This window comes from Betta splendens, chromosome 24 (genome assembly GCF_900634795.4).
Source record: "Betta splendens chromosome 24, fBetSpl5.4, whole genome shotgun sequence".
NCBI classification, from domain to species: domain Eukaryota; kingdom Metazoa; phylum Chordata; class Actinopteri; order Anabantiformes; family Osphronemidae; genus Betta; species Betta splendens.
This window is the reverse complement of record NC_040901.2, coordinates 4,154,612-4,172,540: the sequence shown is the minus strand read 5'-3', so window position 1 is coordinate 4,172,540 and position 17,929 is coordinate 4,154,612. Positions and strand designations below refer to the sequence as shown.

Below are 17,929 nucleotides of genomic sequence, written 5' to 3'. Positions count from 1 at the left end.
CCGTTTGTTGACTCACAGGCAGCAGTGGGCGTAGCTGGCCACATCAGCTCCTGTTGGCGCGACCTGCGGCCCTGGGAGTCCACATACACTCCAATGGAGCTGAAGCACAGCAGCAGCTCTTTGCTGGAAATCTCCACAGCACACAGGGCGTCTAGGTTCTGCTGGGGGATGAAGGCTAGGGTGTGGTCCTCATGGTGGAGGAGGCTGGTTGGGGACAGGTCGCCATGGATACTGTGGAGAGAGACCAGACCAGACTTATGCCCGCTATTTGTTCGAATCAATAATGAATAATAACAGACGTGAACGCTGGATTTTACTGATCAGCTGGTAAGGAATTAGAGCACACCTGTAGCGCATGAAGCCAGACGGATAACCCACATAGAGACGCTCATTGAGCAGACCCATCCACTGAACATTCCCCGGGGTCTGCAGGTCCCGCAGTCGACGGTGTCGTGCTTTACTCTTGTTAACCTGGAGGACACAGTGGAAGCAGTATTTCAGGATGTTTAACAGGACTCAGGAAAGCAGGTCTGAATATCTGACAGTAACATTTACTATAAGTGCTTGTTTCCTGACCTCATAGCATATGATTTGTCTCTTCAATGCCACGCAGAGGCAGGTGAGGGAGCCATTGCGGATGGGGCCGGAGACGATGATGTTGGAGTTCTTCGTATCGGTCAGCTTGTAGGACTCCGTCTCACGACCGTCGAGGGCCTGCGAGGGGAGGAGGCGGACGTGGCGGTTCCTGCCAGAGATGACTGCCAGCAGCTGCTCCTGGGGAATCAGGTCGATTTGATGCACCTTCTTGTTGTCCCCCACCCGGATTATTTCTGAAGAAAGAGGCGAGATGGCAATGTGGTGGTTTTGGGAGACGCGTAAAAATCAGGTGATCACTCTATGCATACACACTGAAACAGACCAGACTGGAAAATGGACTGGATCTTACCATCTTTGGTGACATGAATAACAAAAAGTCCTTCTTCATTGCCCAGGGCGACACGCTCGTGATCTGGGGGCAGAGGAGATGAAGGCAGGCTGTTATTTCAGTGCCAGTGAGGAGGTGAGGAGACAAAAATGGTCATTCTGTGAGGAAAAGGTTCTAGTCTGGTGGGTTCTATTGTCGCTGCTCATATGTGGCATGTCCAAGGGTATAGCTCAGTCTGGACCAGCTTTCCCCTGCTGCTCTGGGATGTCAGCTGCTTCTTCTTAAAGTCTGTGAACCTGCATGACAAGGTGCCGCGTTTCTGAAAGGGAAGTGTTGAAATCTGACCTATGATAGCAGCAGACTGTGTTGTCTTGATGAGTGGCAGGGTGCTATCGTAAGCCTCCTTGGGGACGTAGACAAAGCGCTCCTTGAGCTTGTTCTTCTTGAGGATGCGGTGAAGCTCGTTGAGGAGGCCCACCCACTTGTTTCGCTCCTGGTCGCTGTCGGCCAGGATCAAGATGGAGGGCTTGTGGCTGCTGGAGTGGGAGAGCTGGGACGCTGTCACCTGAAGGTGATACAGACGGACAGGTTAAAGGTCACGTTACATGATGATAAATGATTCTGAGAACCTAGGAAGCACAACAAAAAGAGAACTGACTCTGAATATGCAGGGGATGTCTTTGCGACTGGCGTGGATGACATCAGAAGCCAAGACAGGACTGACGGAAAACTCTTCATCCCTGATAGAAGAAGTGAGACGGGAGGTTAGACGTACAAGATACAGCTGACAACAAATTACTTGTTTAGTTATCCAGTTATTCTTATTATTAAAAACTGCACAATTTTTATCTATATCAGCTTTTGTTTGATTTGAAAGTTGGGAACAACTAGCTTTATTGTGTTGTGTTCTCTTACCTCATATCTATGACTTGGCTTACTACAACACTTGGTTGTGTTGCTTTTCCTTCTCCCAGTTCATAGAGGAACAGTTTGAAGTCACAAACCACAGCCATCGCCCTCTGCCAGCCCTTCTTCACCCCTGTTGGTTTTGGGACCTAGGGCGGATAAAGACACAGGGAATACTACTCAAAACACTGAAGCCTTAAACCATGTCTCCTTAAAACTAAACCTGCTGCAGTGTCCCTTACCCTGACGTGCCCTTCATAGGCAGTACCGATCCCCCTCTGAGGGTCGATGCCCAGTGGGCCCTTGGTCTGGTCTTGGGGCACAGGGCACACAGCCGGAGCCTTGTCCGCACATGTTACATGGCAGGAGAAATTACACACTGGCAGAGAGGAGAAGACAAAATGTAGGCAAATGAGAGATTTGATTGACACTAGATTTAAAAAAAGAAACACAACTTTGGCTCTAACTTTGTATGAATACAGTTTAAAGGTTGAATCAGTGCTGACAGTACACGTCTTGTAGGTTTGGGTCCCATCTAGACTGCAGGGCCTACCTTCACAGGTGCAACCTTGACGTATGAGCCCCACCATCAGGGAAGTGCACTGGTTACACTTAGTCGGCGTGCTGAAAGACTTCACCACAAACTGATGTGCTTTTGGCTGTGGAGCAATGAGTGGCTAGTTAACATACAAAATCAGATGCGGTCCAGAAAATGGTCCAGCAGTGGAGAATTGCAGCTAACCTTAGGTGAGGAGCGTCCTATACTGCCATAACCTCCTGAACGCATGGTGGGAGTCTGGACCGTACGAGGAGGATGGTCTATTAACTAAGTGTGAAAAAACACACAAGCATTACTACTTCATAGCTGGTCAACACAATGTAGGTGGAGGATTCAGAGCTGGTTAGTGCAAGTGCAGTATTTGTGGGTGAAACTGCAAACAAGCTATAGCTCACGTCAGTATGAGAATATGCTTGTATTTAATTTGAGGTCTACTGCTGATGCCCAGGTTTTATTGTTTTGCTGCCGCTACTTGCATTTCTCTGTAACAGAATTACTGGGAATACAGAGGGGCTGACATTCCGTCTCGCTGGTGCGAGTTGTGCCGAGTAATGACTTGAACCGAAACATTGATAATGAGAAGTTGATTTGGTATGAGGAATGCTTGGAATGGTATTTTCTTGTTTAGAGAGGCTCCTGTTAGGCTGTTTAGCTGGTGATCTCAACCAAGCTTTTTGTTCAGTGTCTGACCATCATTCCATCGCTACCTAGTTTTTAATAGTATCATTCTATAGCCACAGTAGTAGTAGTAAACCATGTAACCTGTAAACGCCTCACCTCTATAGGCTCCATATCACTGGCCATGGAGGGGGAACGCGAGCGGGACTTAAGGTGGGACTTGGGGTCGTCTTCTCGAGATGGAGTGACGGATGGGGTGAAGTTATCCACAGAGTCCACCTGAAGAAAGAGACACGGCAGTGTGCAGCAGAGAAGGGAGGGACAAGCAAAAAAACAGAGAGGGAAGAGAAGGTTGTGAAAAAGACAAAACAAAACAAAATAAACCATATAATATGTAGCATTCATGCTTAGGGAAACAGGTGAGCACCATAATATGCAGGTAGAAAACAGAATCAAAGGCTAATGTGGCCAAGAGTCATCGTATTCACTGAAGAATAGTGACCACAGCCTTATCGCACCCCACGGTTACGCATGACAGCCCACTGATCATGCTAACTTGTAGCACCACACACATAAACACTACACCATGCACAGCCACTCACAAACCTACACCCAGCAATAAAATAAATAAATAGAAAACATACAATCAACTGTACACAGGCAGTACATGAAGCAATACCACGTCATTACAAACATTTTGACTTTAACAATGTATATATTAGAACCCTGCCATGCATCCAGGCAGCCAAAGGTCACACACACATAAACACAGGTTACACACGGTGACATATTGAAAAAAAAAGGCTCAATGACGGCAGTCACAGAGCGGAGGGATGGTGCTTACACGTCTGCCTTTGCTAGTTGGGCCGACGGATGGCGAGCGCTTCAGTGGCAAGAGAAGAGGCAAAGACACACAGCATGAGTGAGCGTCACAAAGCCTGTCTGAAAACTAAACACAGCTGAAAAACACACCGAGGGAGAGGACGACGAAAGCTAATGCACTTAGGCCTCCATTACACCCACCCCCGTCTGTCAGATGAGCTCTGCTAATCAACTGTATTACATGATGTGGTTTATTGTTTCTCTGAGAAATATGTGAATATACATTTCAGCTTCTGTTCAGCTGAGGTAAATGGCTGAATTAGATAAGTCAAACTGAGGGTAGACAGGTGATGATCCATGGGCAGGGGGCAGCACAAAACTGCTCTTTGTAGCTGGTAAAAGCATAAACAACAACATTTGTTGTTTCTGCCATAGCTCCAAACATAGATCCATGCTACTAGCCAATGAAGACTGGCGAGAACATGGATGCAGGTGAAGCACACTGCAAAACATGCATCAGATTTTCATGAAAGCATTTAAAAATGGTAAGAGTAGAGTAGGGAAGATGAGAAAATAATGTAAGAATAGAGTTTAACATTCTAATGACAGAAATTGCAGATCCACTTTTTCTCATAATTACATTCATAGCCCACATGTAGACTATCCACTATGCAGATACACAGTGCAGACATACAAGCACACGTCGACGCTGCCCTCTCATAGCTACAGACTGTACAAAGCTACTGTTACTACCACAAACACACACACACACACACACACACACACACACACACACACACACACACACACACACACACACACACACACACACACACACACACACACACACACACACACACACACACACCTCGACCTAGCCAAGACTTAAAACTTACATCTTCCCAAAACTCAATTAAAGAAGATGAGGATGAAGAGTAAGAATCCTGAAGAATCAGAGTGAAGCCAAGAAACCAAAAAACACGAGAAGGAAATGAAAATCATGGAAATGTCATGCATGCAAAACCAATAAAAGAATGAAGCGTCGGAAATGTGAGAAATAATTACTTCAGAAAAATAAATCTGAGCCTGTAAGGATTTTTCTACTGGGTACTCACATCAAACTGGTCAAGTGCTGAGGTGGGGGCATTGAGAAAAGCCAAGAAGGAATTCTGTGAATCCTGGTGCTTAACACCTACATACACAGAACAAATAACACAACTGTAGTCAAGTATGTGATATTAAGACATCAAAGCATGACTTTAACAAAATGCATCACAGGACTGTTTCATATGACCTAACTAACAATACATGTTCATGTGCACATGACAAGATTTAATTTCTCCAATGAGTCGAGATGTAAAACCCTCTAATAAATATAAACCTCTTTCACTGTGTTAATACAATGTGCAGTCATCCATTCAACCATCTGCAACTCAAGTAGACAGAAACTGTACCTTTACATAACTTTATTCATGCAAGACTTATTACATGTATAATAGAAACATTACACTTCCATGTGCTTACCCCTGCGTAGCCGTAGCTCTTCGGTTTCCTTTTTCAGCCTGTCAATTTCAGCCAGGAGCTCCTGGTTTTTACAGTCCACCTCCTGCAGTTTACTGTTGGATCACAGACAGTGATGCATTGGAAATCAAAATATGAAATCACTCACTTGATACAAAGGCAACGGCTGGAAAAGGCAATAACAGAATAGGACAAGTGTTTGGTTTGAGGTAAAGTATGTGTACCATTCTGTGGAGATATTGTTGGCCTTGACTTTATTCAGCTCATCCTGGATGCCCTGCTTGGCCCTGATCTCGGCGTCCAGAGCTGACTGCAGCTCCAGACGAGCCGACATGTCCAACTTTGCAAAGCGGCGCATTTTCCACGGCATGTCCTGCGACAAAGAGGACAAAAACAAGGTTGAAAAGTAGTTGCTGAGTTGCTCAACAATAACCTGTTTTTAAATTGGACTCTGCAGCAGCTACACTGCATATTTTACCGTGGCTCTAGCTCCCAGGCTGGTGTTTCTCAATCCTTCCAGCTCCTCTGTCATCTTAGTGGCCAGAGCCTGCAGGTATCCCCGGGCATCCTTCTCATCACTAACCCTGCAGCAAATTCACAAAAGTACACGTTATCAACAGACAAAGAAATTAAATACTACACTTAAGTACTACATATTTTATGGCCACCTAATGGAAAAAAGGATAACACATAATTCCCACTAAGAAATCCTAATTCTGATTTTAACCACATCACTTGGAACCTTTGTCCACTAGGTGTCAACATAAATCAGTTAATCCTTTTATAAGCACGTTCCTTCATTGCATTTTAGCAAGGTGTGTGCACAATTTGGTAGGTGTGTGTGTGTGTGTGTGTGTGTGTGTGTGTGTGTGTGTGGTATGAGGGGTATGTGAAGACTCCAGACGTGCTTAACATAGCCAGGCCAAGCAGCTGGCCGTATGTCAGCTGCAATGGGAAGTGATCTGAGGGGAAGGGTCAAGGGACTATAAGATCATCCGAGTTATGCGAGAGAAGCTCTGGTTATACTGTAGAGTAACCTTATACACACCAGTGGTGTCTGGTGAGCTGGGCTAATGTTAAACCCCCAGATGCCGCAGCAAATAAGCAGGACTTATGAGAAAGTTCCTGTGTGTGTCTGGGTCTTACCACTGGATAATTTCAGTGATCTGTGCCTCCCAGTGAGCTACGCTCTCCTTCCTGTCAGCCAGCACCCTCATCTCTTCCTCCAGCTGCTGGTTCAAGCTGTTCACCTACTCAAACATGTTCGTCAGGGAAGAGGGAATAATAGCACATGGAGGTAAGAAATCTTTTTTAAGACAGTTAGCAGTAAAGCTTAACCACTCAATTGCTTCATACAGAAAATACAAAAAACACTATACAAACTGCAAATTTAACCTGCTGCCAAGGCAAGCCCAGGCGTTAGCCTTTCCAGTGTTGGCTGAGACTCTAACCACGTTTCCTTATTGCAGGTCTCAAACTGCCCCATTGTTTGCCCAAATACCTCAGTTTGTGGGCACATCGTTGGAGCCTTGAATCTGTCAAGACTCTTACATACAGAACAAGCTAAGACAGTCATTTCACCCTGTGCTGCAACTGCCTCCCCAGCCCAGAGCCAGTAAAGGTTGTGTATTGTGATTAAAAATGTTATAATGATTTCTACTAATCTCTCAACAAAAGGGACCAAACATTGCACAACACTCATCTCCTGAGGGTTGTGAGTTGTCAGATGTTTAGAACAATTTTGGCTAGTGGGGAAATGTGACGGTCATTTAAAGACGTTATCAATGACGCACTGCTGTCTGCTTGGGTGTGGCAAGAATTGAGAGAGAACAAAAACCATGACAAAAAGTAAAAATCGCATGAGGCACAAAATCTGGAGGTCCTGTTTATTTCACAAGTGGGTGGTTGGGCCCCTAATGGTTTCATCTGACATGTATTCTTTATAAAACTCGTCTTTCTGTATTACTGTTCCCATTTATTAAATTAAACTGGAGTGGGTTGATTCTGCTGCTAAGCTAACATTCACATTCACATTCAATGCCTTTAAAAGATAAGATAATATTTTTAGACACTAAAATGTTCTGAAAAAGTTCTGCAGGAGCCAGAACGCACACAGGTCCAAGCTGCTGTATCCGGTTTAGGTTTTAAACATATAATTTTTCAGTTTGTGAAAAAACACAACAACATATTAAATTAGCGTAGTGAAGTGCTATTATTCCAGTGGTACCCACATCTATTTTCCGTCTATTTCATCAGCTTTCTTTTTTCATATCAGATGCAGACTTTAAGAACAGCGCTGACACATAAGTCAAAATGCCTTTCCCTTTTGAGACATGTTTAAATTGGAAGCCTTTTTGAACTTCCAAAGCCCATTTCCAAAGTCAACAGGCTGTAAACGGGAGAGTCATTCCATTTGACTGCGTAGGAGGGCTACAGGACGTTTGTATGGGAGATATTGAACAGTGATTTCTTTGGCATTGTTTGGAGAGAGCGGGTGGAGGCAGGAATGCGATGAAAGAGTTTGGGCCGACCCAGAGGGGTTACCCGGGGTTAGACGGCCAGTGTGTATTTTAGAGAGTGATCCACTAAAAAGCCAAGACGAAAAAAACACTGACACAAAGCGTGAAAGAGGAATCAGACTCATACGTACAGTATGTACACAAACTGTATGAACAGAGGTCTTTACCTTATCCAGATCACTGGACAGCTTCTTATTTTCCTCAAGGAGATGGTCTCGCTCTTTCCCATACTTCTGTATGTATTCTGTCTCAAACTCTTCACGTTCTCTTTGGCTGGAACCAAAATACACAGACTGTTACACTTCTGATACTAAAGAAACTTTGTACAAAATTTGTTCTCTAACTGTAACTTGTCACTTTCTCATTTGTGCAGGCGCTAACTGAACCTTTCCAAAAACAAAACTTCCACCACAGGTTTTGGTGCTTGAAGTCTTTTTATGTCCCAAACTGGTGGGAAACTGATCTTTAATCACTAGCAACAAAATAAAATGTAGGTAAGATTAGGTAGCGCTGTGGAAGCAGTTTTATAACAACATAAATATAAACATAGAACAAATGCAATTAAATGTCAGCCAATCTCAGAGTCAGCCTCCTCCAGAGAACCTCATCCACCCTCCTACATGTTCTTGTGTGGGCCTTGGGCTCCACACAGCCTAAAGCAGAAGTTTGGTACTAACACCAGGTACACGCTGTTCAAACAAACACATTAATGCAGTTTGAATGTGATACAGTGGGTGTGTGTAAGGAACGAATTACAAAGTAGAGAAAATAATGTCAGTAACAGCAGACAGGAAGGTGTAGCGGCTACAAAAACAAAGCAGTTACCTTCTGTTCTGTACTAAGTTTCGTCTTATTTTGATCATTTTTTTTGTTAATACTAAGTGATCAGATAAAGTAAAAATGGGACTACTTGGGCTTTTCTGAGTTGTTAAGCTACGTAATAGGATAAGACAGCTTCTAATTCCTGCAGGAGTTACATTAACAAATAACTAAACATATTAAACCTACCACAAAGGGGATTAGGCTACTTTTATGCAAGTGTAATTACCTCACAGATTCATCACTGAAAAAAACACAACAAAACCAATGTATTACCCGTTCAAGCAATAATCGCGAAGCAAAAAACAAAACTATAATAAAAAAAGCATACCTCTCGCGGCGAGTCTTATCCAGCTTGTCTTTGAGCATCAGGATTTCATTCTGCAGCCCCAGATGCTGGCTCTCACCGTCCCTCAGCTCTTTGCGCAGGGCCTTCAGCTCGGTAATATGCTGCGTCTCCCTGCGAGTCAGCTCCTCCGTTTTCTTCTCCAGGTCGCCGCGCAGCCGCCTAACCTCCTGGGTCTGGTCGGCCGAGGTCAGGGTGGCAGAGGGACCAACCGGCCTCGACTGAGTGTGAACACAAAACAACAATGCTGTTGTATAATAACAGTAATGCTGGTAGAAGGTACAACAGGAAATAGCCGCTCAGTAAAACCACAGATTTATGAGAAGCTAGACATTGGCATAGGATCTGTGAGTGTTTGCACACTTGCCTTAAGTCCTTCCAGCTCCTCTTCTAGCTGTTGACTATACTGCTCATTGCACTCTCTTAGCTTCCTTTCTTTCTGAGCCTCTGCTGCTTGCTCCTCTGCCTGAGTCTCCATCTAATAACAAATGCAAATGACTGAATGAAAGCACAGGTCACATGATTTGGCCCTGAACAAAGAAGAGTAACACATTGAAACTAATGCAATATTGTTAATAAGCTACTGCATTCTATATAGAATCTATAAACAGTGAAATAAATAAATAAATACAGACAGGAGAGGATGGACTAATGCACCAACCAGTGAATGAAGACAAAACAGGGTGGGCTATCAACCACAGGGAATCTACTCTACCTCCTTCTTGACTCTCTCAGCCTTTCGCACCTCAAGGCGGACAGCCTCAAGCTTCTTATTCTGGTTCTCCAGCTCCTCCTCCTTATCACGCAACTGGCGCAACAGGCGCTGCTTCACTGACCTGGGTTTACAGTTCAGTCACAGAAGAGGAAACGTTAAAGGTGGGTAGAAATCAACAGGCATGGTGTAATTGTCTTTTTGTCCTACTCGAGGTCTGTGAGTGTCTCGTTGAGTTCTGAAAACTTCTGCATGGCCAGCTTTCGCTGACTGTGGGCTTCTTTTAGCTCTTTCGACTGAGACTTCAGTTTCTCATTCGCATCGGCAAGTTCCTGCCGGGAAGCAGAGACAGTGTCAATTGAGCATCACAATTCTCCGAGACAATCGAGCACACACGACGATGGAACTCTAATTCTACCTTGTGCAGCTCTTCCTTCTCTTGCGTGACACCCTTGATCTGTTTCTCCAGAGATTTAATTTGTTTAGAAGAGTCCTCCAGGTCTTTGCGGGTCGATGACACGTCTTCTAGTTTCTTCTCCAGCTGGCCAGAGTCTAACATGCACAAAATGCACATATAAAGAATTGAAATGCAATTGGTTGCAAACTGACTGAATTAATTGACAAATGGCAAATTTCCTAGTTGTAAAGCTTTCTAACTAAATGGTTTATAAAGAATAGAAATGCTGACCAGCAATCTGCTTCTTGAGGATGTCTATCTCACTCTTCAGACTCCTTATCTCCACCTCCTTGTTTGCACCGAGAGGCCCCTCACCTGCTGGATGCTGCAGCGCCTGCACCGCTTGAGTAGACTCTGCAGCAGGTCAGTAGAGACATCGTTATGCTGTCAAATCTCACTGTGGTTGTATGCCATTAAATCATTTCACAAATTATTGAAACGGCATGGAATAAGTCTCAAGTCCAACCTTGCAGTTTGCGGCTCAGCTCGAGTTTTTCCTGCTCCAACCGGCGGATCCTCCTCTCGTAGGCCTCGGTGGCCAGGCTGTCTTCCAGGGTGCGCTGGACATCCAGGTCCACCTGGTCCTGAACTGCCTTGCCTGCCAGCTGCCGCAGGCAACCCCGGTCAGATATAGTACTACAGGGAAGCAGATAAATGAATCACAGTTTTAAATTTTGGAGAAAAAAAATTACATCCCTAATTAAATAATATGTCTGTATTTGGTTAATGGAGAAAATAAAGAGTGACGAAAAAAGAAAGTGTGTATGACAGAGGCTGTCTGAGAGCCTGAAACAGATAAAGTAACTAAAGGGTTTGTTGCTTTCTCACAGGGAGCACTTCAGAGTGGAAATCTACTGCGAGTCATGAACATCACCTTATTAGGGAGAGGGCCGATTTAATACCCCTCTGGATGGAGTGACAAGAATGCTAGGCAGTGAGAAGGTGCCCTTGGGAAACCTAATTATGACTAATTACACACGTAATGACAGCTCTTTTCATTTTTCTGTTAGCATTCGTTTGCATTTATTCTTACAATAGCAAAAAGAGAAGGAATCCAGTGCAGTTTACACTCAATTGTCTAGGTCTACAGTTGGCAGGACTTACCATTTACTTGTATAAGTGAAACCAACGAAGGGCAGGTGGTGGCCAGAGAAGGCAGTGTGAGAGGGAGGGGGCATAGTCTCCTGAAAAAACAAACAAAGTACAAAGTACACAGAAGTGAGCTTACACGGTACACATTTAATGTAGGTGTTAAAAAAGATGTTAAAATAGGATCTTTACCGAGTTTTTTAGACAGTCGTCATCCACATCAAAGTTGGAGGTATCTGTAGGGCTGCTGACCTCTGGGATGTAGGGAGCCTCGCATGTGAGGATGTTCTCCCAGTTAATGCCTGAACAAGAAAGAAGGAAAGACAAAATGCAAGTACCTTAATTAATTATCCGGATCAGGTCATTAACATGAGCAAGGGTTTAATAGGAGAGTCTTCAGATGAAATTACAAGTTGAGAGTTCATAATTCATAATTACAAAAGTATAAATGAGGTTGTTGATAATCTGTGGTTAGACTGTACCAGCAAAGAATGGGTGCTGCTTGAAGTCCTCAATGCCATTCTGGCCCAGCCTATGCTCTCGACTACAAATGAGCCGGCGAATTAGATCCTTTGCATCCTCCGACACGTCTGATATCTGCTGTGGGAACTGAAATCGCTCCTGCAAAATACGACGTACACAAATAAATCCCAAACAGAAGCTAATGCTTCAAAAGACCACAGCTGTTGTATTCTGTATCCAGTGTGCTTCCAGTCGTGCTTTGTATAAGATTAGTAGCTGACATTACAACACAGACACAGTATATATGAGTAATATGAAGAACATACCTTGTGGTTCATGATTTTTCCATAGGTTTCCACAAGGGACTCTGCATAGAAGGGGGTTTCGCCGTACAGCATTTCATACATGCAGACGCCCAGGGACCACCAGTCGCACTCAGGTCCATACTTGCCCTTCCCGTCCTCCATAGCCTGGAGGATTTCTGGGGATATGTAGTCAGGGGTCCCCACTGCCACTGAAGACTGGACCTAGTAAAGGGGCCAAACTAGAGTCATCAAATGTGGATCTCTACCGCCTACTGTGATTACATTACATCGTAAGGGTGACAGTGGAAGATAAATAAACTACCAGTCCACAAAACCACCAAACAAAGAACATACATAACTGGACCTCAATTATCAACTTGCAAACATTGTTCTGAGCTTTTCAGCGGTTTAGTGAATGCCTTTACATCCTGGATTAGAAAGCATGTATGCTTCATATGCAAAAATATGAATATATATCACTGCAATGGAGTGTTGTGAATTCCACAGAAAAGGGAAAAAGGCAGATGCTTGAACTTGGATCCATTACATGCTGGCATCAACTTTCTTAAATAAAACAAGCAGTGAATTTTTTTTAAAAGGTCAAATAGCCTCATTACTGTAACAACAATAAAGCAGCTAACCCAGGTACTTCTGTGATCTACTTCATCGTGACATTTTGCTTGTATTTAAAACCTAAGAGGGAGTTTTTTTCCTCTACGAGGAGAACTGTCTGAATCATAATCCACCAGCGCAGCTGAAAAGCTCAACCACACTCCTCTTGGGAGACTCCTGGGGGTTGACAAGGAGGTCAGTAAAGCTATGGTATGTTTGCTTTGGACTGGAGGAGGAGGCATCAGCAACGGTGTGGTAAAACGTACCGTCCCGTCCTCCATGAGTTTGAGGCAGGAGCCAAAGTCAGCCAGGCGGATGTGGCCGTTCATATCCAACAGAATGTTGTCAGGCTTAATGTCCCTGAAGGAAGACGGCGAAGGAATATGATGAGGTTCAAGAAATACAAAGAAATGGAAGACGCAAAATACATATTAAGTAAGCAGGAATGAAAACGACAAGTTTATTTTTATACAAAACAAAAAGTAAAGTATCTGTGAAACACACAAACATGCTCAATGTCATAGTATGGAACCACTCCCCATCAATTAGCCTCACATTAAATTATATTCTGGGGAAATTTTATTGTCTCAATTTACCTGTAAAGCTAGTGTCTCATATGTTTTCAAGATTCAGCATGTAGTTTCCCACAACTCCCTTATTGGCAGTGTGACAGCTTTAGATTCACCAAAAGAGCATGTAACAGTAGGACAAGCAGGAGCTGTGTTGTGGGAATTGGCTGTACACAAGATGTGTGCGTTTTCTCTTTCAAAACACACGCGCTGAGGAAATATGCAGTGAACAAACACACTCCCACTCATAAAATAAGACTGTGTCCTAAACAGACACACTCCCCTTTATCCTTTCCGACATTTATTTAGTAAACACAGATGTGGTGGGTTAACGACAACACATTCTTTCACAGATGTGTTCAAGGTGCCCGCGTGGACTTTTGTTTAAGTTTGATCTGTTTTATATTAAACTTGCTACTGGTGTGTTTACATTATAGATACGGGCTATTGTTCACTCCTGTTGATTGGATTAAACACTACAGAGTTTTTAGCAGCTACAACCTCATGGCTCATCCTCATCACTCAGTTCTGGAGTGCTAAAGAATGGCTAAAGGAATCACTGATTAGATAATGCAACAGCAACTGCTTGCTGCAATTATCAGATGTGGCTATTTTCAATCATCATATTGCAGTTTCTATAAAAAGAAAGTCTGCAATCATTAAAGCACAATAAATAACAGGTATAAAATACAGACACCACTAAATCCCATCATCATCATGGCGATAGCCTCTGCCCTTGTGTGGCCATAATCGTCGTCACCACCACGACTGATTTCCCCTGAGGTTAAAGCCTGTCAAGTCTATGGTTTGAGACCCGTTCATCAACACACTGAACAAAGAAGCACCTCAATACACAAACTGTATGTAGCAACTCCGTTAGCTTAAGGGAATTCAGAGGTCTTGATCCAACAGGTTATAAAATGGAGCTGGTGCTATTTCTGTCCAGTGATGTGAGCGTGGCTCTGGTTAAATAAATAAACATGGTGTGTGCCCCCACCCCACACACACACACACACACACACACACACACTGTCTCTCCCTAACCTAGGCAAACACACAAAAGAATACTGGTAGTGATGCTAAAAAGAATAGGATGGATTTAATCATTGAGCAAAACAAATCCACAGTCTAGTTTGTTTTTCTGAAGCGTGACTCAAGTGTGTTTTGTTCATGTCAGATACATTACATTGTCCTCTCCTAGACAATCAATGCCGCAATGTTGCCTAACAAACAAACAATCTTCTTCTCTTAGGTAACTACTAAGTTCAATTTTGTCCCAAATCCCCCTTGAAATTTTCATTAACTACTTACAAACAACATCGGAAAGTGACTCAAGCCTGACACATTCTTCTCTTTTAGGAGCAAGCAGAGATAAATTGACTTTGAAGGCGCCTTTGATGGGTTCGTCTCCAGCCACAACTTTCTTTAAAGCCAGATGTAAAGCTCCTATTATTTTCCACTAGTCCTAATTCAGTCCCATATGAAGGGACTGAAGCAGGGGCGTTGGCATGGAATAAAAAGTAAGTAACATGTCCACAAATGTGACTTGTGACTGTAAACAAACACAAAATTATGGATTCAAAAACAAAAGCATAAATTGCTGATTACATTTACAAAATAACTTAAGAACCATGTGATTATGTGTGGCTTTACGATGAACAACATTATCCACATCCAGGGTCCTGATTACCACCTTGGGAAATGTTATGAATGACGACTGTAAAACTGAGACTAGACAAGGATCTTGTGGACCTGTATATACAGTGTATATGCAGGTGCTTCTATTGCTAGAAGACCTTAATCTGCCCTAGAGACTCGAGCTCTGCCAGAGAGCAGACAGTGCAGGTTGATCCTTGCCTTTCTGAATGTGTGTGGACAAACAGGATGATGGGGTTAAGAACGAGGGGCTGCTACTACTGATAAACCATGTAGGACTCCACGTCTTACTCCATCACCTTCTTCTCCCATTGCCCTAGACACCTATTTCTCTCTAGCACCAGAATTGCATGGACGTGACCATGGGTCAGGACAGTCACACACAAGACTGTGACATTGGCATAATTCACATTTGATTTCATTCCTACTACGCGTGGACAAGCACAGGGAAGTGATTAGTACTGGGCGACTGCTCGGTAGGACTAGTTAATGAAGCTAACTGGGCTACTGTGTCGCAGGCCTCCTGCAGACTTAAGGAGCGGTGCGGAGATGAGAATAGAGACAGATAATCCCTCCTAAGACCACAGCATCCATCTGTGAGTGCCATCTGGCCACCACCTCTGAATACACATGCATAGATACTCTACACACACATCCAATGTGTCCAGCAGCAACGCTGAACACTGCAGAGGCAGGGCACGTCCACATGGAGTTAGGGAGAGAGAAGAAAAGACTACTTCAGATCACAGAGCAGCAAAGACACACATGTCTCTGATCAATATTAAAACACAAAAGGGTTACAATCAATAGTAAAGAACTTGCAATATCACTAATCATCACAGAGACACGATCATTAAAAAAAAAAAAAAAAAAAACACACTCTCCAGACAGTATTAGGATGCTGGTCACACAGCTTTGCCCCATGATTACAAACAGGTTCTCTTCCTTCTTACAATCCACCAACACACACACAGACACTTCTGTCCATCTGTACCAACCCCCATCAAAATTTCACACAATGTCTCACACACACACGCACACACACACACACTGTCTCTCCACCGTGACAGACAGATGTGGTGCAAGGCAGCACAAAGCCTTGCTGAGTTGCTCCATTCAAACAGTTTTCAGGGCCCTCAGGGAGGCCAGGCAGATCACTGACCACTGAATAAATGAGTCACTCTTAGCATCTGACTCCAGCACACGCCACCTCCCATGGGACTCAGCTGAGAGGGACAGAAGGTGGGACCTCAAGATCCTTAGCTCTTCATTGCTTTCATGTGGGCTCTCTTTCTTTCATCAGCATCAATGGGACTCCAGATATCAATTTTAAATGGACCCAGCATTTTGGCGAGGTCAACTAGAAAGCACACAATGTATTACAGGCCAATTAAAATAGATGTATAAATAATGTAAGTCAGGGTTAAAAGGAACTACAAAACATACCATGAGACTGCATAAATCTGTCAGCAGTTCTTACAATTTGTAAATCTGCGAACCCTTAAGATATTTCATGGCATTATCAAAATCAATGAACAGTACTTCTGTTTGATTTCATCAATTTCATCTCTGCAAAACTCCACAAACCACTATTAAGTCCCAGTCAACGCATTTAAAAATAAATAATTACTACACACATTAAACAACCTGCAAGGCAACCTCAATGAGGTTTATGAATCATAAGAATATCCGACTTAAGCTTTATTTATATTGCAGAAAAATATTTAAGTTCTTGTTAACTGTGTTTTCCATCCTGGTCAGTGAGGTTTACTAATAAGCTCTTGATGCTTCTAAACTTTGATGAATGCCTGACAAAGGGTGCATCAGATGCACAACAATGGCAAAGGGCAGGGAAAGGTGTTTCCATTATTATGTGAATATATCTTTAAATAGGTTGTGTGTTTCTGGGTCGAGTCAGCTACTTCACGTCTGTTAAACCACATATCAGATGTGTCTCCTGATATTTTTAAAGCAGGAACACACTGGGGACAAATCGTCTGTTTGGCTAAAAATTACTGCCGCAACTGGACAGTCCAGTAACAAATCTGTATTAGTAGCGTACAAGCAAGAGGATAAATAAAATTAATGAATGTGCAATTTTTGCCAATTAGCTGTATGTATAAATATAATAGTATAAATCAGATATAGTTTGCAAAGGACCAGTGCCCGCACTTATCATAGTTTGTGTCTACTGGCTCCTGTATATTTATTTAAATGTGAAATATGTATGTATATGTAAAACACTCTGCACATAGATCTGCCAGAGGCTGCTCTATAAACAAGGGAGTGTTACATTCAGGCCAATATTTACATTTCCGCAAATGGATTGTCGCTTATCATCTGGCTTTGGGTCACAAGGCCTGGGTGTGGGGTTTCAAAATTTCTTAGACAAAGTGTTGACATGAATCGGTTTCCCAGGAGAAAGATAAATAAATTGTTGCCCTGCATTAAGCCCCAATCGGCCCAGAGGGTCACGAATAATGGGTAAATTTCTTTTACAATTGCCATTAATTACAGGGTTAATACTATGTGCTTTATAATAGATATAAGATATGAAACACACACACACGCCTGCACACACTCATCAGATGGGACTAGCCAGCATACACACCCTCCTCAAGGGACCTGCCTGTATGTCTCCACCCTCTTCAAAGCAAATGGACGAATCTCCCATGGTTGTGTATGGGTGTATGAGAAAGAGAGAGGGGGGCTAAGGAGGAGTTGGGGGTTGGGACGAGGGGGACATAATAGCACCACACCCCCACCCACACAACTCCTAAGTGTCCAAAAAGGGACTTAAAGGGAAGCAGCGCTATCCCCTCCTCCCTGGCCTTTTTCCGTTCCATTGGATTCTTCATCTCGGCTGCAGCGACCAACCCCCACACCCAACCCCCAGATAACACCATGCAATTAGTGGTTCCCCACTCTGCTCTCTTTCACTCCCCTTTCTTTACTTACACGTTTATGTACATTTCCTTACAACTCTGCCATCGTCTGTTAGTTTGTTTTGGCCTAAAATTTCACACAGAAAT

General features: G+C 43.4%; 1 protein-coding gene across 8 annotated transcripts in view; it reads right to left on the bottom strand.

Annotated features, from left to right (window-relative positions):
* cdc42bpab (CDC42 binding protein kinase alpha (DMPK-like) b) overlaps positions 1 to 17,929 on the bottom strand; it is a 47,686-nt gene that overhangs the window by 4,007 nt on the left and 25,750 nt on the right. For 3 of the 8 annotated variants that reach the window (XM_055506324.1, XM_055506326.1, XM_055506327.1), the window contains exons 6-36: positions 12,939 to 13,032; positions 12,082 to 12,282; positions 11,776 to 11,914; positions 11,486 to 11,595; positions 11,309 to 11,388; positions 10,671 to 10,840; positions 10,436 to 10,558; positions 10,166 to 10,299; positions 9,958 to 10,079; positions 9,751 to 9,871; positions 9,403 to 9,513; positions 9,021 to 9,256; positions 8,038 to 8,143; positions 6,498 to 6,601; positions 5,830 to 5,935; positions 5,576 to 5,724; positions 5,355 to 5,446; positions 4,946 to 5,022; positions 4,727 to 4,774; positions 3,853 to 3,891; positions 3,168 to 3,287; positions 2,574 to 2,657; positions 2,385 to 2,490; positions 2,074 to 2,210; positions 1,841 to 1,980; positions 1,584 to 1,665; positions 1,271 to 1,490; positions 947 to 1,009; positions 577 to 830; positions 347 to 471; positions 17 to 231 (exon numbers count right to left, since the gene is read on the bottom strand). In XM_055506324.1, coding sequence (XP_055362299.1) covers positions 17 to 231; positions 347 to 471; positions 577 to 830; positions 947 to 1,009; positions 1,271 to 1,490; positions 1,584 to 1,665; positions 1,841 to 1,980; positions 2,074 to 2,210; positions 2,385 to 2,490; positions 2,574 to 2,657; positions 3,168 to 3,287; positions 3,853 to 3,891; positions 4,727 to 4,774; positions 4,946 to 5,022; positions 5,355 to 5,446; positions 5,576 to 5,724; positions 5,830 to 5,935; positions 6,498 to 6,601; positions 8,038 to 8,143; positions 9,021 to 9,256; positions 9,403 to 9,513; positions 9,751 to 9,871; positions 9,958 to 10,079; positions 10,166 to 10,299; positions 10,436 to 10,558; positions 10,671 to 10,840; positions 11,309 to 11,388; positions 11,486 to 11,595; positions 11,776 to 11,914; positions 12,082 to 12,282; positions 12,939 to 13,032 — 3,908 coding nt within the window. The remainder of the gene's footprint in view (positions 1 to 16; positions 232 to 346; positions 472 to 576; positions 831 to 946; positions 1,010 to 1,270; positions 1,491 to 1,583; positions 1,666 to 1,840; positions 1,981 to 2,073; positions 2,211 to 2,384; positions 2,491 to 2,573; positions 2,658 to 3,167; positions 3,288 to 3,852; positions 3,892 to 4,726; positions 4,775 to 4,945; positions 5,023 to 5,354; positions 5,447 to 5,575; positions 5,725 to 5,829; positions 5,936 to 6,497; positions 6,602 to 8,037; positions 8,144 to 9,020; positions 9,257 to 9,402; positions 9,514 to 9,750; positions 9,872 to 9,957; positions 10,080 to 10,165; positions 10,300 to 10,435; positions 10,559 to 10,670; positions 10,841 to 11,308; positions 11,389 to 11,485; positions 11,596 to 11,775; positions 11,915 to 12,081; positions 12,283 to 12,938; positions 13,033 to 17,929) is intronic. The other 5 variants (XM_029140275.3, XM_029140281.3, XM_041069402.2 and 2 more) reach the window with 3 other exon arrangements.